Raw genomic sequence first — 24,515 nt, 5'->3', positions numbered from 1 at the left:
ACTGAAGCTCTGTAGGAGCCTTAAACATAACTGAAAATCTATCCAGGAAAATATGTGAAATTAAAACACAATGAAGAAAGACATTGCTGGAGGGTAGAACCATTGCATATAGTGAGTGCCTTACTTGAAAACATTACAACCTTCACCTATCTGAACCTTCTGATTACTATGCCTAGAGAGGACTTTTGAAGCTTTGCCACTCACACCTGCCTTGGTCTAAGAAATTCAGAAGTGAAACTGGGTGTACAGATAGAGAAATCAAATATTTATCTAGAGTAAAACATGAGGTTTTAAAAATAATTCTCTTTTATCTATAACCAAAGTATGAAAGTAATTTTGCACACTAACGAGATAGATGTGTTTGTCTATTTTACATAAGGTACCATATCCCAGCTGAAGTTTGGTACAGCAGGGCACAAAGCAATGGCATTATTCCCAGGTGATTGACATGTTGATTTTATAGTAATGATAAGATGGGTTGGCCAAACATTTTTTTTATATATTTTTATACCTAAATTTAGGGTCAAAGGTATCAGACAGGGAAGGAGAAAAGGTACAAGGCAGAAGGTCACCTGATTGTAATGTTGTAAAGTTGTTGGTCTGACACCTATTCCTCACTTCTGACACCTACTACAAGTGGATCAGCTATGGAACACTACCCGTATTAGTTCCTGCCTTAGGTTGAAAAGTTGGCACTTCCTGTGGTGATGGCAATATTTAGTCAATCTGTACTCCAGAGACTAAGCATGGGATGCTTCATGGTTCTCTGCCTGTTGTGTTCATACCACAGGCAAAAGAAAATAACTTTGACTGGTTTCTTCCTTCTCTTTCCTTTAAAATGCAGTACCAGGTAGCCCACGGAGGCACATCCAAAGTTGCTACCCACCCACCCTTTCTATCCATTAATCACTCCATCTGAAAGTAAAAATAAAGACTTGTACAGCCAAACCTAAACAAAATGTGTGAGGAAAGGTAATGTTTCTAATGGTTGATTATGAATCATAGTGACAAGTGTAAATTTTCCTGAATTAATAATGTTTTGTAGGGTCCTCTAAATGTAACAAATATTTATCTGATCTATGTAATCATTTGGCTTCATACCATAGGAGACAAAAAGAAAAACTTAAATTTCACATTTATTTGTTTCTTTGTGTGTGTGTGTGTGTGTGTGTGTGTGTGTGTGTGTGTGTGTGCGCGTGCGTGTATACATATGCATATGTGTGTATACACATTTACATGCACATGTCACAGTGTGTATGGAAGTTGAGAGTGTTGAGGTGGAAGTGGAAGATGTTAAGAGACTCAGTGCCCTTCTTCCACCATGCATTAGTGATGGAACTCTGGTCACCTGACTTGACAGCCAACATCTTTACCTGTAGAGTCATCTCACGAGCCCTACAAGAAGAAACTTCACACACTTAAATCTGTTTCTTTTATACTGTTTCTCTATTCTTACCCACGTATTTGCCTCTGAGGTGTGTGGTGCTTTTATAGCTTCTGCAGAATAGCTTTAGATCCCACAATCAGAGCATGCATTGTCATGGAGTTCAAAGTCTACTGTGTAGGATGACAAGTGCCTGTCTTCATTAAAATACAAAGTGCTTTGATGATTTAAATAAGGCACATATCTGTGTTGAAAGAATCAGAGAAAAATGGCATAGCATCTTAGTCAGGCATAAAAATTTCTCATAACCTTACAAGTTCTCAAAAAAAAAAAAAGAACTGAGAAATAAAAGAGGAGTTCACGTGAGCATCATAGGGGCAGGGGAACTGAGCTTGACTCTGGTCATCCTACAAGGTCAGGCCCCTGACTAAGTAAAGGGGTGACTGGATGGCAGGTGTGTTTTGAAATGATGGATCTGGGAAGACTGGATTGTGGTTGGAAATCAGAACAAAGGCTGCAAAACTCGCTTAGAAGCCACCATAGCCCAACAGTATCTTTCTGTCATATGGAGAATAGGACCATGGGCCTTGAACATTCTAGGCAAGCACTTTACCTCTGAACTACCAACCTCAGCCCAGTACCTCTCTTATGATGAAAGGTATTCATAATACCTTCTGTATTATAGTAGCAGGACACATTGCAAAGTCCTCATCGAAATGTAATACATTTGATATGCAAACATAAAATGAAAATATGAAGGTCAACACTACAATGCTCTCTTCATATCCACCTTTATTCATATGAACTGCAATTCCGTTCAGTGACATGAGATCAGTAGCAGCTAGAAATTTCATGACCTAGAACATTTATTCAGGTTGAAGCTAGCTTTTCATGTATGGCTCATTCTTGGTGGGGCAAGAATGACACTGCCTGTTTCTTCCCCGAATCATAAATGTATGAGTTTGACAGTGATTTCTAGTGGAAGTGCAATGCCAGCCAGGAGCTTGATTTATTCAGAGTCCCGTTACACATACACACACACGCACACACACACGCACACACACTCATGCACAAAAGAGAAATGAAGTTTGACATGAACATTCATTCTCAAGGATATTTATGCATTGATTCCAACAAAGTAGTCCTTAGGCATAGCCATATGAAAAGTATCTATATGGTACAATTATAGCCTGAAACTAAGAATGCATATCAGGTACAACTCAGTATCTAAAATAGTCTCCATAGGCATGTGGATAAAACTGAATGTGACTGTAGCTCTGTAATCCAGGAAAAGCTGCAGCTTGAAGCTGAAATCTGCACCATTCCAGATCACACGCATTCTCAATGTCATTTCCCAGCTTATTTCCCTGCTAGACTAGAAAGTCCCTTTGTTGCATCTACTTGTCTCCTGCAAAGCATTTATTTATACTCTTCCCAGAAATTTCTGTCTCTCATAGGGATATTTTCTTTCCCTTTATAAAAACAACCCAGATAAACATCATATACATATACTTTGTATATATAAAACTAAGAATGTATGTGTCATGTATATGCACATAAATACACATAGTGTAGTAGGAATTTTTATACTATATTTCTATATGCAGTTGTCCACAGTGGGTGAGTATAGGATCCTTCCCGGATACTAAGTTCCAGCATTCTCAACTGCTGTATACATATTTACATATAAAATACACATGTGTTCCTATACACTTTCAAACATATTTATATGACTTATAATACATAATAAAATGCAAATTCTATGTAAGTAGTTGTTACTCAGTATTATTCAGGGAATAATAGCCAGGAAATATATGTACATATCCAATACACTTCCCCTTTAATAATCTTAATCATCAGTATTTTTTTAATCAAGCCGGAAGTAGAGAGAGTTGGCCACATATAGCATACATGCAAGCACATGCTACCGGTCATCACACTGTTTTTGACTCTTCAGTTTTCTGGGACATTGTTCTGCTTCGTGGGTTCTACTGAATGAATCATTGCCACGAGATTGTTGATGTAGAGGAGGGCTTGCCACTGAAATAAATGAATTTCAAAGAACTTTTCATAGGCTTTACGTCTGGTCTGAATACTTGAGAAAAACCAATTTAAAGACCATTAAAATAATAGCCTTCCCCACCCACCCCCCAAAAAATCAAGATTCTTCTTTCTCCCACAGTTCTTAAGACATACTGAGCAACAACATGCAAGAAACCCAGAAGGCCAAGGCCAGGTATTCTGATCCAACCAAGAGCTATTCAGAGACTTGATCAAATTTGAACAGGTAACACCCACGAGAGAACTCACTCATGCAGAGGGGAGGTGGTCAGAACTGGTGAGGATCTTCCTGCAAAGAAAACCAAGAAGGGAAGATGCTCTTAAGAGGCTCGGTGCAAGATCACTAACAGGGATGATCAGAGACAGGAGCTAATCTGAATGCTGACGCATAGATGCATGCTCAGGAATGGCAGAGTGTGTCTTTAGAATCATTCAGAAAATTGCCTCAGTACCCAGACCCATGGCAGCTAGGAGGCCCATCTGGGAAGCCCATCTGGTGTGCTCGCTGTGGCCTGTCTTGCATTCTCAGATTCTTGGCCTGATCTGCTTCCGTTCTTAATTTTTCTCAAAATACAAAGAAAGATACTGTCAAGAGTGGTTTATTGATAAGGTGGAACCAGTGACTGATATTACTCTGTAGTCCTTCTCTGGATCCTTAGGTGTCCACCTTTGAACCTGGGAATGCAGCGGGATGTGGGAAGTCACCCTGTCACCTCCCCTACACCACCCTATCCCCTTCCTGAATACTTTATGTGGTTCTTTCTCACACATCTCCACCACCTAGGAATAGCAATGCAGACCTAATACACTGAAATAAAGGAAAACATCACTTTTTTTGGTTCTTGGGTTTGTAGACATTATTCCTCCTTCTGGCAAACAAGCCAGCCAGGATGACAAGCGGAGAGATTAAAAGAGAATCACTTTGTTTGGACAAGAACTGGTTTTTAAACCTTCTGAATTAAGTACATCCCATTCCCCCAAAAATGTGTCACTGTACATTTGTTATAAAAATTCCTCTGACACGTCTAGAGGAAGTGGTTTAGTAGCGTGGTAGTTGTGTGTTCTCCTCCAAGATCCATGATTTCATTGGTGGCACACATAATTTGATGTAAGACAACACATGAAAACAAACCACCTGGAAAAAACCCTCTGTCATCCTCAGAGGGGACACTGAAGTACCCCATGCATATTCCAATAATATAAATGAAAGAATAATGCTAAAGACTCGGGTAGTCTTGATTGGTTGAAAAGAAAAGGATTTGATTTGAGGATAAAGAGAACTTACTGTAACTGCTGGTGATATTTATAAACACAGGCACCTGTTGGCCTGATTTATAGATCTCTGATTTTTCTGAAAGCCAAGTTTACTTCATATTCTGAAGATAAATTTGATGAATAACTTGGGACAACTGTCAAACTGGAAATGCGAATCTTTAGAGGCAGAAAATTTTGGATTCTTGCTGAAACACAAATTCTTAAAAAAGAAAAAGAAACCTCTTTGGCTTCCATAACTCATATAGGGAATTTTGTTTATTTTTACTTTTCTTTTTGAGATTATAATTTCATCATTTCTTCCTTCCCTTTACTTCTTCCAAATCCCCTCATTTGCCCTCTTTCTCTTTCATATCTTTATTGAAATGACCTCTTTAATTGTTGCTGTTGTTGATTTATAATTGTGTATTACAGATATATGTTGATATATAGCATAATATACATTCCTAAATACACAAATACACGCTGCTCAATCCATGTTACTTTATGTACGTTTTTTTCTGGACTGACCATTTCATTTGGATAAACCAGTTGGTGTGCTCTTCCCTAGGGAAGACTGTTTCTCCTGTTCTCACCTTCCCTTAGTTGCGTGTGGTCATTTTTCTAGACTTGAGGCTTTGTGAGTGTTCTTTTATCCATGAGACTTCATAGGTGTAGCTTCTGACACGTCTAGAGGAAGTGGTTTAGTAGCGTGGTAGTTGTGTGTTCTCCTCCAAGATCCATGATTTCATTGGTGGCACACATACTTTGATGTAAACATAGGTTCTCCAATTGGACTTCGGACCTATCCAACAGAGGAAAACTGATTCCTAGTACTGAAAACCAAGCCAACTACCTAGCACTGTAGAGTTAAAAATATTAAAACGGTAGATTGTTTCAGTGAGTACTCTAGGATCAGATTCTTCATTGTTTACTTCAGTTTTATCCTTGCTGAATGTATCAGTCTATGCATGCTGCTGTAACACACACACTATGGATGGGAAGACAATGTATAACACACATTAGTGCTTGAAGTCCTAGTAGATAAGAAGTGCTAGCTCAAAGATCGTCCGTGTCTAGTGAAGACACACCGTCTGGTTCAGGGATGTCTGTCTTCTCACAAATGTTCGTGTGGTAGAAGGAGGAAAAGCATCATCGTCTTTTAGAAGATCAATGCCTTCATATCTGACGGCTCTGCTCTCACAAAGATGCCATATCTAAGCATATCATTCTGGTATTAGGTTTGAACATCTCAATGCATTGAGCTTAATAATTCTAAAGGAGTTAAGTAATCTCTTGTTATTGTTTTAAAATTAATAAGCCATAATTTATTTACTTACTATTATGTTTCCTGTGAAACACAACACATTAGAGTAAATAAAAATGGCATAAATCTATAGATATATATCTCCAAAATATATGAGACTTTCCAACCTTCCACTTGGGATTTGGGCCTCTACATCAAAAGGACTTTGAAGTATACCCAGTACAAAACATTTAGTGTTCACATGTGGATATAAAATGATTTAATTTTAATGTTTTAACTAATTTTAATCTGTCTATGAATTTGTTTGGCTGCAAATTGCACAAGCCTATTTTTTAAAGCCAATATGCATTTTAAAATGCAAATGCCTGCGGAATTTAACTATATCCTTCAGTAATTCACTTGCTCTGTTCAGGTTACCTAAGGCGATGTGGTGAAAGTGGGGTCAGAAACTGTGTTTGAGTAGAATACATAAACTTTACTCGAATAACTCACCACTCCGCATCTGTGGTAGTCTGAATAAGAATGGACCCGAATAGACATATGTGTTTGAATACTTGGCTCATAAAAAGTGGCACTTGTTGGAGTAGATGTGGTCTTGTTGGAGGAAGTGTGTCACTATGGTGGCAAGCTTTGAGATCTTATATGCTCAAGCTATACCCAGTGTGGTACACAGTCTCCTTCTGCTGCTTGGGGATAAAAATGTCGAACTCTCAGCTCCTTCTACAGCACCATGTCTGCCTGCTTGCTGCCATGTTTACCACAATAACAATAATGGACTAAACCTCTGAAACTATAAGCCAGCCCCAAATTAAATGTTTTTCTTTAGAATAGTTGCTGTGGTCATGGTGTCTCTTTGAAGCCATAGAAGTCCTAACCAAGACAACCTCCTATGGAATTTTTCTAAAGAAGAAAGGCCCCTTATGGCTGGCTGCCTTTCAACTTGTTTCTATCCATGTTTTTATACCTTCAAAGTGCACAGTAACAATTTTATATTGGCTGCATCGTTTCCCTGTGGCTATGCTCTCTCTTTTTGCGTAACAGATGTTTAATATTTGGGACAGCACATGTTGTCTAAAGCTATGGAGTTCTCATTTCATTTTCCTTGCCATACATAGTGGCCCAACACAGGAAACCCAAGAGCTTTGAACACCTACCTGAGACAAAGAGCCCAGTATCACATCTGTATCACACAGCTATTCCCTAAATAAGCTGAGGCTGTGAGCCAGCACAATTTTAAACTGATTGCCACTATACTTACAGAAGGCAACTTATTTATATGCAAAGAAGCACTGAGTTGCGTGGGTTAAATAAATTATGAAATTCTGAACACAAATAAAATGTCATAGTAAAACTCATTATTTTGTGTAATTAATATATACTCATAAAAAGTAGTAAGTAAAATAGAATGGTTTTGGCTCATCTCTAAGCTTGTTAATATAGACAAAATGTCATGTGGGTAGGGGATACCTTAAGGCAGAATGCAGAAAAGGCATGGATGGATCAGGAATCACCTACAAGTTCATTTCCATGCCCAGACTGCTACTCACAGCGTGACATGGCTTAGTACCAAACCACAGCCTCTTAGAAGGAACTATAAATATAGCCAGCCAAAGGAAAACATCCAAGGTCATAAAATGTCTATACCAATGATGGGCCAGAATTTACCAATTCTATTTGTTTTATAACTAAGTATAAATCTTAACATATTTAAACGATAAAAAAAATGAAGAGGTTTTCCAGAAATGTGAATGTAAATAGAACCTGTCTCTACCACATCAAATGTGTAGCATTTCATCCTTCATAGCCTGTGCCTGAAGCATTTTAAAGATAATATTGTGACTAAGTGATAAGATTTAATCACTGGTTATCACCCCTTGTATAATTAGGAACTTACATTTTTAGTAAGTTTGATATAAACATTGTTGCTACATGAATAATAATAAATATAAGCTTTAAAGACTCTTCCTATGGAGAAAAGTGGTACACAAACTATAGACCACTGGGAAGTGGACTCTTTGAATGGTTGATAAAACATCCCTGTCACACACATATAAGTAGACTGCAGTTGCTACAGAAGAAAATTCCTGGAATATTTCTGTTTGCTTGATTTTTACTCTCTAAGTCTTCATATGAGTTTTCCAAAATTACTGTTATCACCTGAATCATTTTTTTAAAAAGAAAAAGAAAATATACATTTTGAATATACAGTTAGGATGATCAATCAGAAACTGGGCCCAAGTTCAGCCTGCATAAAGTTCTGACATGCCCCCACCCCACCCCAAAGACAAAGATGCATTGCAAAGATAGCCTAGTTTTGGTTAGCACTGAGTCCATTCTTAGGGAAAGACCAGACTTAGCTGGTGCTCTGGGATCTGTCAAAAGCTACATTCACCTCATGGAACTCCCAAGGCAACGAGTATCCTTGGGTCAGTATAAGATGATGCCCTTTCTCACCACAGCCAGAATCCAAAAGCTGGAGAGAGAGATGCACAGTAGGGAGATAAAACAGTACGTAAATGTACTAAGTCCCTTTATTTGTTCCTTCCTTTGTTTGATAATATAGAAGAAATAAACTGTTTTTTTATCTTATTTTGGGTCATTGGGTTTCCTAAGCATTTAAAAATATTAATATGAATACTCAGCATATGTATTTACATGCCTATGACACATAGAATGATTATTTATGTAATAAATGCTTTCCTATTAAAATTTAATTAAAAGAATATCCAGATGTCTAAGTAAATAAAGGAATTTTCTGATATTAGGACAAGTTCCCATTAAATATTGATCTTTTACATGGTTATAAGTTGAGTGGTGATTTATCTTTTGCTCTCCCCAACGTTAAATGTGTGCATTACTCTTGCTCCCCAAGGTGCCTTGGTTTTCTGTTGTGAGCTGAAGAATTCTAAGATCCTCTTCCCTGCATGTAAATTGAAAGTGCCCCATCCTTTGCTCTTTAAAGATAGAGATGGTGGAGTGTCTGCAATCTTCACAGGGGTAGTGAGACAAAGCCTTACCTGAAAATCGAAGATGGTAAGCAAAGCTGGCCTGTGAAAAATAGAATTCTAAGCCTTTGCATGAGAGTCTTTGTGCCACTTCCCTTGTCAAGACAAGTGGTGGCTCCTTTAGCAAGCTTTGCAAAGCTACCTATAAGCTCCGGAGCACAGGCAGATAGAAACATGCTGTCTCTCCCACTATCAAAGAAAAGTCTATTCAGATTATTGCTCTTGATACATAAATCAGTTGGAAAAAGAAAGAAGTTCTCATCCCCTCCAAGGTAACTGACCAACTAGAGAACAGCCTTAAAGCTCTAAGACAATGCAAAAGGGCCACAATTCTTAACATTTTTGTGAGTTTTTGTGCATTGTTTTTATGAGAAGTGTCAGTGTGGTTGATAACAGACTTCAGGAAGAAAAAAAAATCACTAAGCACATTGACTCTGATCATTCCCATGGGGATTCCTGTTGGAGATCATTTCCATGTGTGTTTGTTGCCTTTATAACAGATTCTAAGCAGAATGATAATACTAAACTTGGTGTGAGCACCATATCAGCCTAAATTAAGTGAGGAAGCAAAGAGAAAAGGTGCACAGATGAAATGTTAATGAATCCCAGAGATGTGTCAGCTTCTTAGGTCCGCAGCCTTTAGTTCCTGTTGGTAGTCCCTGTCAATATTTCCAACTTCAGCCAGCAGGGAACCACAAAGGATTTGTCTCAGAGCAAGAGACACAGCAGATTTTCTTTAATGTGTTCATTGAGCAACTTTTGAGTGACTGAATCCAGGTAAGACTGGACAGCTCAGAGGTGATAAAGAGAGTTCCTGGCTTCACGGTACTAACTGTACCTCACAGGAGAGGCACTGTCTGAAGAGGACAGGATGGAAGAGAGATGTGTTTGAGCTCAAAGGAAACATTAAATGTAGCTAAATTATTTAACTTGAAAGTTCAACAGACTATCTGATGATATTACAGAATAACATTACAAATTCAACAGAATACCTGACAGTATTACATAATCATATTACAGTGGTGTAATAGTAGAGATCTGAGTTTCAGCTGAGAATTAATAGTTAATTTTGGAGAATAGGCCTCAGCTCAGAGAACATCAGCCTGTGCTTAGAGATGGGACCGTCATAGAAGGACCCCATACACACTATGAAAACTTGACTGTTTTCCTTGAGTAGTGCCTACAATTACTTAATTCCTACATATGGGAGCCATTCGATAACAGCAGTGAAGACGGGGTTGTATGTGTTTCCAGTGCCTTGTATGCATTGGAAAGGTTCTGCCTTGCTTCCACCTGTTCTTCATTTGTCATCAGGTTACAATATAATTGTCTGCATCATCATGCATACTACCATAGTTATTCCATCTATGTCATTCCGTATTACTCTAGTTTGCATTCTTATAGGCCGTGTCTCTATCTTGTATTCTTACAGGACACGGTTTTATTGAGTTAGAACTCATGCTCACAGAGCATGCAGCCATCTTAATTGGCTCATGTCTATACAGAACTCACTTCCAAATAAGGTCTCATTCACTAACACCCGAGTTAAGACTTCAACATGTCTTGACTCCGTTAAGGGAACACAGTTTCCTCCAAAGAAACATAGCTTAGCCTATAACAGAAAGAAGGGGCCATTTAGGATTTGGGTATTGGAAAATATGCCAGTGTTTTAGAATGCTAACTCTAAAGGTAGAATGGATGATCTATTGGAGAACTGCTGCGGGGTGGGGGTGGGAGGGACCAGAATCAGGAATATCACTTAGCAAGTTATTGAAATTATGATAAAGGAGAACTTGAACCAATATAAAATCATAGAGACAGAATGAAATGAAAGCTAAGATCAATAGATATTTAAATTTAAAGAACTTGGCATCCAGTCTAATACTGGTGGGTGAGGATGAGAGAGAATTCAGAGGGATACTGATGAGATGAGTCATGTTACCATTAATAATAATACAGAATGCAGACCTAGGAAGATGCTTTTCCAATGAAATTGTTGAGTTCACCCCTGTACATGTTGAACTGTACATAGATCAAATATCCTGTGTACAGGAGACCAAAGGACTTTAAAAAGCATTGTTCATGCAGGTCTCTCAAGGAGAACTCTCAAGCTACAAGTTCAGTAGAACTCATAAAATGTGTCCAAGGATCTGAGTTTTCAGTTCAAGATGATACATTCAATGTTTAATAGCTATGAGTGCCAGATGGTTGTCATATTAGATAGCAGTGCTTAAGCAGGTACTGGGGCAAGTGTGCTTAGTATTTTACAGATGGGGGAAGTACCAACTAGGCATTGACTTGGAGGGCTTATGGGCAACAGGGGAGACTATGGAAAATACCCAGGGGCAGAGGAACTAGTGGCAAGGCTGTAGCTTTTAGGGGCACCAGTGTTTAAATGATCCACAATAGAAGAGGGCCTGGAAATGGTTGCTGAGAAGAAAGGAGAAGTAAAAGCTGAAATAAATGTTGCACAAACATGGGAAAATTCTCGAAAACAGAATTCACCACATCACAGACAAACAAGTCTCATGAAATAAACCATGGGAAAGAACTTATACAAATTCAAATTTGTTAAGGAAGAGAAAGGTCATGGTGCTCTGGCCCAAGGCAGTGGTTTTCACTCCTTTCACCTCCACACATGAGAGGCATTGCAAGTTTATGGAGGCAAGGCTAGGGAATTTCCAAAGAAGTAAGAACTCCATGGAACCCAGACTGTGTCCCTAGAAACAGACCCATACCAGAAGGGCCCAGAACTGCTTTCCCATGACATCACCAGTAGAGGTTCCATGACATTTAATGTCTCTGCTAACAAATGATGCTACTTTCAGAAAAGTTGCCTAACTGTGCAGAGAAATGGGTGGAATTGTTTCCAGCTTTCAAAGGGGTAATTTATGGAACATGAAGTTTCGGTGATTTTCCCTGATCTTACAAACTTCCTGTGGCAGAAAACATGTGGGAGTTCTCAATTAACTATCTTTTCATAACAAGTTTCCCCTAAAGTTAAGACATTTACGTTCTGCGGTAATAATTGTTTTCGTATCTGCCTACCACTTCAAGCATTATTCAATTAATGGTTTTTAACATAAAATTAGATTATTAAAGTGGGATTGCATTATCATATATGGAAATTTAAATCATTTTCCATAAATAGGGAATGGATTTTTTAAAAATAGAAGTGAATTCTAATGACTACAACTACTGTGTTACTTTTACCTGAGGGACTTGAACAAACGTCTGTTCATCTTGGATGGGGCATAAAGGAGAGAACAAAAAAAAAAAAAGGATTCCACTGAAGCCCGGCTGCCTGCCTTGTGGAGCTCTTTTTTTTTTTTTTTTTTTTTTTTTTTTTAGATTTATTTATGAGTACACTGTCCCTGTCTTCTGTCTTCAAACACAGCAGAAGAGGGCATCAGATCCCATTACAGATGGTTGTGAGCCACCATGTGGTTGCTGGGAATTCAACTCAGGACCACTGGAAGAGAAATCAGTGTCTTAACTGCTGGGCCATCTCTCCAGTTCCAAATTGAGTTTGTGGAGCTTTTAATTTAAATAGTGGTTACTTACATGTGTGTATTGTGTGGGATTACTTACAAGAGTGTGAGTGACGTAATGGCAGCTATACCGTTGAACCAGAAGCTCTCACCCTCCGGAGAAATAGTTAACGAATTTTCGGGACCATTAGGGATGAGGGGAGCTTCCTGTGTCTCATGCTCTCTCCACTTCCATGAGGGAGTGGTAGTGAGCTCCTTTCGGAAGGGTCACATGCAGGTAATCACAAGTGCTTTAATAACATGACAGCAAGAGCCATGTAATGCCTGAAAGACTGAGATGGCCAATCCTCCACCCCTTCTGCCAGCTCTTACTCATTATGCCCCTTGTTGTCCATTGCTCTCTGTTCTCTCTCTCTCTCTCTCTCTCTCTCTCTCTCTCTCTCTCTCTCTCTCTGTGTGTGTGTGTGTGTGTGTGTGTGTGATAAATATATGACTGTTTTCTCTCATTTAGGAGAAAAGTGAACCAGTATGCCACAGCAGCAACTTATAACAGATTGGCCACTTATATGTATGGATAGAAACTTCCATCTACTGCAAAAACAAGCTTCCCTGACCAATAGCTGTTGTGTAAGTTTTCCTGGAGAGACATGATTGAGGATGCTACCCTCATGTCTACTTAACATTCTACTTTACATGAGAAACTTTCTTCCAGACAGACTTGTGCCTTTTCATAAATTCTATGGGCAACATAACTGCTGCCATATTGCATATATGCTTACATTCGGGGATTGGGATCGAGTGTAGCTTCTCAGTTGTGTGTGAAGCATCTCCATACTCATGTGTCAAACCTCATCTATTTCAGTGAGGTGCCTCATCCATACTAAATAGCTCTTTCCCCATGACTTTTTCTTTTGGGGACAATCCAGGCTTATTTGTTTATTTGCTGAAGTAGCAGTTGTACTTCTAATATAGTCTTCTTTGGTTCTGTAATGTCCCAATTTCGGCACCAAGTATTACACTATTTCTCCTGGGGAAATATGAACAAATATCTATTCATGAAGTATAGTACCAGTGACAGACCAGAGAGATGAGTCTGTGCAAGTCTACCTTGGTGAACCAATGAGTTTAATCAGACTCCCTACAGTAGGATGGGGGAGTGGTTATTTATAGGACCATGGAAAGCCTATGGACAGGTAAGCAAAAGAAAAAAAAACCCCATGCACACGTGCCAGCAACTATTAACTGAATATGTGTCCTCAGAAATGTATATGACCTCATATACTTCTTGAGTTGATGACACTTAGGGCCCAATCTTGTAAGGGTCTCATATACATGATCACAACACTTCTGATCTCCAGGTGACAACATCCATGTCTTCCCCAGAAGAGCAAACTCCATTGCAACTACAAAAAAAATATTGAATAAAATTTTTATGAAACCTACCTAACTATTTCTGCTTATTAAAGACTTTGAAACTGAGCCTTGATTTCTTTTGGTGAACTGGGGGAATCAGCAGTCTAATGATATCGTATAATCATCATAGATTATGTGTGCTTAGATAGATTAGTGAGGTTTGAATGGACTGCCCCTTCCTTGTTTGAATACTTGAGTTCTAGATGATGTCGCTGTTTTGAAACGTAGAAGCATAAGGAAGTGGAACCTCTAGAGGAAGCCAGTCACTGGAGATGCACCTTGAGGTCATACAGCCCAATTCCATTTCCTAGTCACACTGCTTCCAAGGTATGAAGGATCTGAACTATCCATACCTGCCACTCAGGAGCCTGGGCATAGACATGATGTGACAGACTGTTTCCCCTCAAAATGTAAGCCAAAGTAAATGCTCCCTCTATGAATTCTCACTTCGGTTGTTTCCTGTCAGCTCTTTGGTCATGGCAAATGGAAAAGTTAAGTAACAAATCTTGTGAGAAGGGAAGCTTCTAACAGCAGAGGCACTGTCTCAGGAATGATGGCTTACATTCTTCCCATTGAGGAATAATTGAAAGCCATACCACTGCGACATTTTACACACAAGAAAAAGATGCACATGCTAGAAGTCAACATTGAAACAAAAAATTCAAGCCAATGCAAATCTGTGAATTATGATTAGATTTGGTTTTTAAGCCATCTGATCTTCTTTTGGACATGTTGCAAGCAAGGTCCAAAGATGTGAATCTGTACATTTCACTGAATTTATTTATGAGTTACAGAGCAGAGAGACTTGCCTACTTCCATGACAACGTGACTATTTTCTTCTGGAAGAGCAGAAGGCAAATTGGAATGAACCAAAATCACAGGCTACATAGCTTTGGGGAAGCAAAGTTCAAACATAAATGAAGAGTTGTATATCAGAATAGGCCTTACACACTAGCATGAGAAAAGTCACATTATTTTCATTGAGATTTTACAAGCCAGTTACCAGGGAGAAACCCATATGGGGATGGCCCATGTGACTGGCAAAGCAGGTATTTTCTTCTCAACAAGACTTTAAATCAGCATTTATTGGATTCTGGAGGCATCACCTTGTGATAGCAGTCCCAACAAGAACTCTTACACCCCCAAATCAACTCCCTCCACATGAAATGCAAGTTTACCCTTCCCTGTATAGATTTCCCCTTTATAGCAGCCAGTGCCTTAAGTGGTTCCTAGATAGTTTATATGATCTGAACCACATTTAAAGAAAATATTTTTAAATAAAACAAAGAGATAAATGATCGCTTGGAGTCTATTATTTTTTTCCCTAGCTAGGTTTTATAGATCTATTTTCTTAAAGCTCAAGTTTAAGATAAGAAAGGAACCCTTCCTTTTATTGCAGTAGTTCTTGAAAAGAAAGCTGAATTGTAATAGAAGCATGTTACAACAAAGCTTTGGTCCTCCATCCATCCATCCATCCATCCATCCATTCATCCATTGGGGGTCAGGGGTAGGGAGAAGGGCAGGTTTGTAAACTTTGACTTTGAAAATCCAGAGTCATGTAAATAGAATTCCTAGAGTGTATACAGCCATGGTTTGAAAATAAAAACTACAAAACTAGGCAGTCAGCTAGTTATAAGAACATGCTACTAAAAAGCATGCGCATAAGAGGCACCATGAATATTTCAATATTGTACTGATTACTCAGGATATAAAATTGACTTTTGGAACTATATAAAAAAATAATAAGATCCTCTCCAGGAAAAAATAAGTTTTTTTTTAATATTTATAAATTCAGAATAACTCAAGAATTTCTTTAAAAGACATTTTCCTATACCAATCAAGTACTTGAAAGTAATTTATGAAATCAATAAAGCCAGGAAGCTTTTAAAGAATCTACAATCTTTTACTTTAGTCCACAGATGACTATATCTACATTCATAAAGTACTATTATGTTTATTTTGGTTAAACATAACCATTGTGCCAAGATCTGCATTGTTTTTTTTTTTTACAAAATTATAAAAACACTTACTAAACTACTGTTTAACAATATTTTTCACTGTTAGTAGTTTCTACATTCATTGTTCTTATGTTGTATGATTGCTCCATTTCTTTTTTAAGACTTAAAAAACCTTATCTGTCCTATACCACACCACACTGTCTGTTGTGGGACTTGGGGGCATCTTCATTATAGTCATTTGTCTGTCTCCCTAGAGGACTACAAGGAATTGAAGACAACCAAGTGTGTGCTGTGGAGACTCTGAAATGGGGCCAAGGGAGAGCCAGGAGGGGGCTTGGGATGTATGGGTTATAATCCAGTAAGATACCGTCACTCCCTTGCTGGACCTCAAGGAAGCATGAGGAACAGTATAAAACTGAAATGCCTACCCTTCCTCTGCCCTGCCTTCCCTAGTCAGACTATTTCTTATAGTCCATCCTGTGTCCCAATGATACCAATGTATTTTTCCCATCCTTCGGCTTCATATACCTTCCTGGGGTCCTCAGGAGACTGGTCACAAAATCCACATTTTATTCTAAGACTATGCCATTTCTCATTTTCATCTCCTGTTCAACTTTCATGAGCCTTGAACTATTCTAATTTCTATCTTTCCTCTGCTCTTACATATTTATAATTGAAAATATATTCTCCGTATTTTTTAAAATGTGTGTGTTTATGTGTATGTATATGTGAGTATAAATTATGTGAGTGTATATGAGTATGTGCCTATGTGAATGCAGATATGTTTGTACTATGATTCATGTGAAGAGATCATAGGAAAAGCTTAGGTGCTGTTTTATAGCATTTCACCGAGTTTGTGATGGGGTCTCTTGCTACCACGGTTGTATGCTGGATGGTGTGGCTGGAAAGCTTCCAAAAACTCTCCTGTCTCTGCTCCCCATTTCACCACGAGAGTACCACAGCCATCAAAGTGTGCTGCTGAGCTTGGCTCTACGTCGTTTCTGCATCTCCAAACTCAGGTCATCTATCCATTTACCACCAGTTATTGTATCTGCTGAGCTCTGTCTCAGCCCATCCTTCCAGCTCTGATATTTGATTCTAACCAAGTGTGTCCTTTTGCAGTCTTTATCAGCTTTTCTGGTAGATATCTGTCTACCTAGTCTACTGCAAAGTTCATCCTCACTCACAGGCCACTTACCAGCAGATCCTCACGCTGCAGGGCACATCCTTAGACAGTTTCACTGCTGTGAGAACAGCATATACAGAAGTCAGGCAGACCTCGAAGGCTACGATTAATAAACCAACATAATATAATGTGGGTAATGTCAGACATGGCATCTATATTTGACCCAAATGTGATTGTGTGGTAGTTGATTTGCCCTTAACAGATTCTATTACCATTTTATGCACTTGTTTATGTATAAACAAAATAGGTTCAAAGAGTGTCTTCTGGTCGAGCAGTAGCCTTGGTGGAGTTTAAATTACCACCAGCCTTTATACAGCTTTGGAAGATACTTTAGTATGTTGTGAAAATGTCTTCCTCCTTTAGGATTTGTTGTGTTTCCCTTACTGACACTTTCCTTCAAATAGTGATCAAAAGTCATTTGGTTATAATAGAATTCTAAAATCTGTATTACTTTGTGTACTAAAGGGATTTTTGTAGGCATGTATGTCTGTGTGCTGTGTGCATATCGGGTAATTGCCAAAGCCAGGAGAGGGCAGATCTTCTGAGACTGGAGTTACAGACTGTTGTGAGCCACTGTGTGGGTGCCAGGAATTGAACCCGGTTCCTTTGGAAGAGCAGCAAGTGCTTAACCACTGAACCATCCCTTTCAACTCCCATAAACTGGAATCTGGTAACAACTGGTGCTGCTAATGACTAACTGGACACTTAATAGAAGCATTTGGTTCAGTATCTTTGGTTTGATACTTTTCTTTGCAAATCTCATCTTCCCATTTCAAAACACCCCCTGAGAGTGTGTGGCTGCTTCCTCATACCTTTTAGAAATGTCCTCATCTCATTGAAGAGAAAGACAAAGAAAAATAAGGTTTGATAGCCAATTTTTATGTAAATAAACACAAAAGCCTATCCAGTATTAAGATGGCCACTAATGGCCTCTTCAGGTTGGGGTTAAATTGTATTTTAGTTCAGTATTTTTCGTAGCACTTTCCTGCTAAAATAAACCAGGAGCTTTTTATTCAAGGTGGCAAGTAGGTAGACTTTACTAATAAGAGATATTTAAGACTGAAAATGAGTTGATGTCTGCACAGTCTAAGTTCACATGTAGTTGGCCATCTTTCAACTTGCTGTATCCTAGTGTTGGAAGACAGAAGGAGGTTGTCTTCATGTTGATGTATCCTCGAGCTACTCTTCCAAGTGTTTTTGCAGTGTTGGCACAGAGGTCCTTCTTTCTAAGCTTACTTGAAAAAGTCAGCAGCTAATACCAGTGCCATTTATCTGCTAAGCCGGAAAGGATGGGTGGGAAGAAGAATTGTGTATAAAGAGTGGATTGGTGTTTCTGCATTTGCTGGTACACATGATATCTGCTACCTGAGGCATAGGTGCTCCCTGTTTGAAGTGGAAGCTATATTCTGTCTTTTCAGTGATCCAACAGGATGTGGTATCTTGATAGCTCTGTGAGTCTTCTGTTTCTATAAGCCATAACTTGTGTCAGCAAATAGCTCCTTAATTTATTGTCTAGCCACCGTTTTATTTATAATCAAATATAATCAAATGCATGTCTAAATAGAAATGCATATACCATGTATTATTCACCTTTTAAGCTTAAAATTTGGATTTCATATATTTAAGACAATATCAAGAAAGGTATTTTGTGGCAACTTCTAGGTATGCTTATCTGAGCTTAGACCATCATTTTGTTGTTTTGTAAATATCAGGTGTTATTTATTCTCTTATGATTATATCCTTCAGAAAGCTCTCAAAGAATTCTGTACCTATTGTAAAGTCAGCCTGAGGAACCCAACCAATCTTGCTATGTGCTCCTGGTAAAACAGATATCAGCTTTCTTGGAACAAATCCTCTATCCTACACACACACACACACACACACACACACACACACACACGCACTCACGCACGTACACAGTGTGTATGATGAAGAACTGTTAACTTCCTTCTGGAGTTCCCATGGATAAACTCTAGGTGGGCTGGCAGGAGGAGCTATCAAAGAAAGAGGTTCATAACTTTCCCAACCCAGAATCTTCTTCAAAGTTGTAGAAGCTGCCGTCTCATTCTGAGTCTGAAGTCCTGTAACACCCAGGTATGTTTACAGAGAGAGAGAGAGAGAAAAGAAAATGACTAAAATAGTCGTCACCGGCACAGCTGTGCTAAGCAATCTGGATGTATTGGTACTGTCCCCCTCAGGGCTGAGGCATGAGAGTGAGGAAAAGTGAAGCCTGGGAAGAGTCCTGTTGTAAAAGTTATCTCTTCCCCTCTAGTAAACATAGAGTGTGAGTCTAACTTACGCGTCAGGGCCTTACTGCACAGTGTCCCACAGACAAGCTTACACATCTCTCCAAGATGAATGAAACCTAAGCCAGCAAGACAGAGGATTTCAGAGCCTTCATAGCTCCTTAAGCATCAGGGTTGAGAGCCTCAAATTATCTCTCCTTCTGGGAAGTAATTCCTTGGGGATGTGCATTGGTATGAATTGGTGTGATGATAAGTGGGAGGTTGTTTTGGGATTCCTAATTTCCTCTTATGTTCAAGGTTTTCTTTCCTTAAAGACTTACTGTTCTTTGTCCCTGGATACACAAAAGAATTAAACCTTTAGACCTGTACTGGAAGGGGAATATGACTGAGTCACAATTTAGCAAAGTATTTTATTTTCCAGGTAAAAGAATATATTTTTAAAATATATTTTCTGCCTCTATCTCTTCCCACATAAACACATATGTGTGTGAGTTTATAAGTGCATATTTAAATAAAATATGTTGAGTTCATTATTTCCTAAATAATCTTTATATAAAATATATACTAAGTTTGTTTGTAAAGAGAGAGACTAAATTCTTGTACATAGATAAAGGGAAATGATCTGGAGGGTTCTCTTTGAGTAATATGAAGAATTCTTTCTTTTAGATTTATTTTTAATTATGTGTATGTGTCTGGGAACTAGCTTGTACATGTGAGTGATGGTACTCACAGAAACATCAGGTAGAGTTACAGACCATTGTGAGCCACCGAAAATGAAAATGGAAAATCAGTGCTGAGAACTGAATGCGGGTCCTCCGAAAGAACAGCATATGCTCTTAATGGATGCGCTATCTCTAAGCCTCTGAAGAATCCTTAATCCCTCCAAAACTTTGAAGCTACTTAGGTCCTCATCACGGGAGCTCAGGGAGCTCGCTGGGTTCTAGGAACAGAGTGGGGCTTTCATTGTTTGAATGCAAAATAAAGTTAGTTAGAAGGAAGAATGAATTTCTGAGGACTGGGACCTGGCCTGATTACAGAAAGCCTGGTGGCTCCCCTACTCTAGGGAACTGTCAACATGGCAGAGCAAGTGAATACACAGGGCCAATGGGTTCTTCACGCATGCCGGAGACAATCTTCGGAAACACAGTCCCCACTTCACTTGTAAAATGCAGGACAATCAACTACCTCTTCAGTATATGTTAGGAAAAATCCCGTCCTGGTAAGGTTTCACCCTAGAAACAGTGCAACTTTGGAGTTGTGTCTTTTACATGCTCAGCATTGAGGGAGATGGGAGAACGGGAACATGGGGTGAATTTGCCCCTGGTCTGCACAGCGGCCTCTCTAGCCTGGTCTATTTATGTGAGACAAGGTTGTGGCGGCCATGCCTGCTCCATCTCTGTTGTTCATGACTGCTTGTGTGTACACTTAGCAGGGCTAAGCCACTGAAGTGAAATGAAAGCCCAGGCCTCACCGGTGAATGTTGCCGTTTGCTTGCCCTGGTCCACAGCTCGACTGTGAGAAGCTTCAGAGAAGGGTGGGGCATGCTGCTTATGCGCTGAAGGAGCACAGGAGTGAAGGCCATCAGGGAGTGTGACTGTTGCCCCCGTGTGTGTCTTTTCCTTCCAGCTCAAGGTTCTACAAATCCCTCATTCTTACCCGTTTGGTCTCTTTCCTTTGGCAGATTCTGACTTGAGCATGCGCACACTGAGCACGCCCAGCCCAGCCTTGATATGCCCACCGACGTTGCCAGGATTTCAGAATGGAAGGGGTTCGTCCACATCTTCATCCTCCATCACTGGGGAGACAGTGGCTATGGTTCATTCCCCGCCCCCGACCCGCCTCACTCACCCACTCATTCGGCTCGCCTCCAGACCCCAGAAAGAACAAGCCAGCATAGACAGGCTCCCGGACCACTCTATGGTGCAGATCTTCTCCTTCCTGCCCACCAACCAGCTATGTCGCTGTGCACATGTGTGCCGCCGCTGGTACAACCTGGCCTGGGACCCGCGCCTCTGGAGGACTATCCGTCTCACTGGAGAGACCATCAATGTGGACCGTGCCCTGAAAGTACTGACCCGCAGGCTTTGCCAGGACACCCCCAATGTGTGTCTCATGCTGGAGACTGTCATTGTCAGTGGCTGCCGGCGGCTCACAGACCGGGGGCTTTATACCATTGCACAGTGCTGTCCAGAACTGAGGCGCCTGGAAGTCTCGGGATGTTACAATATCTCCAATGAGGCTGTCTTTGATGTGGTGTCACTCTGTCCCAACCTGGAGCATCTGGATGTATCAGGTAAAAGGAAAATGACCTCAAAATCTGGATATTCCTAGTGTACCACCTCAGAGTGGTACAGATATTACTACTCCATACAGGGTCCCCTTCTTTTTTTTTTTTTTTTTTTGGTTTTTCGAGACAGGGTTTCTCTGTGTAGCCCTGGCTGTCCTGGAACTCACTTTGTAGACCAGGCTGGCCTCGAACTCAGAAATCCGCCTGCCTCTGCCTCCCGAGTGCTGGGATTAAAGGCGTGCGCCACCACGCCCGGCCCCTTCTTTTATTAGTATTTTATTTATGTTTTATTGAATTATGTGTATATGTTTATCTGTGTGTGGGTATGTGCATGTGAGTGCCGGTGCTCACAAAGTCCACAAGAGGGCATTGTGTACCCTGAAGCTGGAGTTAAGGCAACTGGGGGCTGCCCATCATGGATGCTGTGGAAGAGCCGTGTGCACTCTTAACCACAGAACCATCTCTCCAGCCCCCAGGGTCTCCTTACCACGGATATACAGTGACTGGTCGATAGGCTAACCGGTCAGAAAATATCTCACTATGGAGCCATAACCCTGAAAACCAGAAGTAGCCCTTGCATTTCAATATCTGCTTCCTGAAGGAACTGGGGGCACCTTGGTCCTGATGGTTTTGATCACTACACCTTAATTGTATCCTTATACCCCAGAACAACTATGCATAATGGAAAAAATTCTAATTAAGCTAAATAGCTCATTTAAACAGGTAGTTCAGTACCTCGCCTTTGTATTTATTAAGTCAGTAGAGCCTGGGAGAGCCATAGTAAAAGTCACAGTGACGCCCCTGAATGCAAATCCTGAACTGAATGGTCAGCCACAGGGAGTAAAACACAGGCCTGGGAGCTGTGCTCACAATGGCTTGCTTTTCCCTAACCACTGGGGAAGCCTGTCATGGTCAGATGACGCCCCCCATTTGTCTTTCCTTTGGGTTAATTTTACAGCTCTTTTAAAGCATGTTCTCAGTTACACATTACAAGGGCAGGGTCCATTGAATCTGACTTTTCATTCTTTGGAAAATGGAAGGAAATCCCAGTATAATTGCTTCACTTAAAAGTCTCTCTTAGGCAGGAAGAATTAAAGTCCAGAGTCAAACTTTGGCGCCAGACGGGACCCATCCCGAATAGCAGTAAAGCACACACACACCCTATTATTTTTATCTCGTCTGCCATACAGTCAAAAGATGAACATTCAAGAGGTTGGAATATGTAAGATTTGTCAGAGAGGTTTAAAAAAAATCAGAAGCATGTGCTGTGACCTCAGGAATGGTCAGGAAAGGGTCAAGAAGTAAAAACCCACCGTGTCAGGCAAATAAAGAGAATTTGGGATTTACAAGAATCTGGGGTAAATGATGCCCTTCAAAAAAAAATTGGAGGTAGAACAGCCTTCAGCTTGTTCTGTCTTTCAGAAGCCGACATCTGAAAATATTTCAGCTGACAGCCCATTATTTTTGCAGATTCTTTCCCTGGCTGGAAAGCTGCTTACTGCTCTTCTACTAGAACTGGCTTCAGGACAAAGCCATCATTACTAAGGGTTCCATTAGTCATGAGCAGCCATTGGCAGGCAGAAGTGGGCAACAAGGAGGCTTTCTTAAATTCTCCATCCAAGGAACTCTGGAAAGCATGGAGCATTGTGATGTGGTGGAGGATGACTCGTTTCTAAACCAAGATGGGGGATAATTCGCTCAGCTCTGAGAGCTATAACCTGATGTGTTTTCTCTTTAGCTAAGAAGCAAATTGACAAACTCTTCATCGTTCTTGTCATGGGAACACTCGGTTGTGTTTTTCTCAGAATAGAACATGACTTGTTGGGAATCCCCAGATTTATCACAGCAGGCTCCCGGGTACCCTTCACAGAGAATGCAAGTAATTGTGGTCTCCTTTTGAGGTCCTTTTGAAATTTTTTTTAACTTTTTCCAATTTTTTATGAGGTATTTTCTTCATTTACATTTCCAATGCTATCCCGAAAGTCCCCTATATCCTCCCCCCGCCCTGTTCCCCTACCCACCTACTCCCACTTCTTGACCCTGGTGTTCCCCTGTACTGGGGCATATAAAGTTTGCAAGACCAAGGGGCCTCTCTTTCCAATGATGGCCGACAAGGCCATCTTCTGCTACATATGCAGCTAGAGACAGGAGCTCTTGGGGTACTGGTTAGTTCATATTGTTGTTCCTCCTATAGGGTTGCAGACCCCTTAGGCTCCTTGGGTGCTTTCTCTAGCTCCTTCATTGGGGGCCCTGTGTTCCATCCAATAGCTGACTATGAGCATCCACTTCTGTGTTTGCTGGGCCCCAGCATAGCCTCACAAGAGACAGCTATATCAGGGTCCTTTCAGCAAAATCTTGTTGGCGTATGCAATAGTGTCTGTATTTGGTGGCTGATTATGGGATGGACTTTTGAAATTCTTAAATGGCTGAAGCAGCCACTTTGGCTATTTAGGAATGACATTTTTTGTGATTTCTGGCCTGAGTGAGCTTGCTGCTCAACCTGACTATAAGCGTTACTAAGTCTTGCTAGTTGTCCTCTACCTGGATGTCATTTTCTAGCTTATACATGTTTGTATAGCTACCTGATAGGTTGCCTATAACACCACAGATCTATACATCTATGCAGAAGAACAAAAGGGGGCCAGTAAAAGGCACAACTCCAAAGTTGTACTGTTTCTAGAAAGAAATCTTACCCAGATTTGATTTTTCCTAATATTTATTGAAGAGGTAGTTGATTGCACTGCATTTTATGGCTTATGATGGAGTTTCACGTATGGCTGAGTGGAGATGGGCTTGAAAAGTTTAGCAAGTTGGATTTAAGGATGGGTTTTTCCTCAATACTTGCTGAAAGTTTCTCTCAATATGGCAGTGTGATTGCACCAAAATAGGTACAGGGGTCAGAAGGTTGCCAAAGCTGTCCTTACCTGACACCACACCTTGGTTGCCAAAGCTGTCCTTACCTGACA

The 24,515-nt window shown here is 40.1% G+C and overlaps 1 protein-coding gene across 1 annotated transcript in view; it reads left to right on the top strand.

The window, feature by feature from the left end:
* Fbxl7 (F-box and leucine rich repeat protein 7) overlaps positions 1 to 24,515 on the top strand; it is a 394,685-nt gene that overhangs the window by 360,976 nt on the left and 9,194 nt on the right. The window contains exon 3 of the mRNA XM_021183496.2: positions 20,944 to 21,555. Coding sequence (XP_021039155.1) covers positions 20,944 to 21,555 — 612 coding nt within the window. The remainder of the gene's footprint in view (positions 1 to 20,943; positions 21,556 to 24,515) is intronic.

The sequence above is a fragment of the Mus caroli genome, chromosome 15 (genome assembly GCF_900094665.2).
Source record: "Mus caroli chromosome 15, CAROLI_EIJ_v1.1, whole genome shotgun sequence".
Classification (NCBI taxonomy): domain Eukaryota; kingdom Metazoa; phylum Chordata; class Mammalia; order Rodentia; family Muridae; genus Mus; species Mus caroli.
Note: the sequence above shows the minus strand (reverse complement) of the source record. Positions and strands in the feature narration are given on the sequence as shown.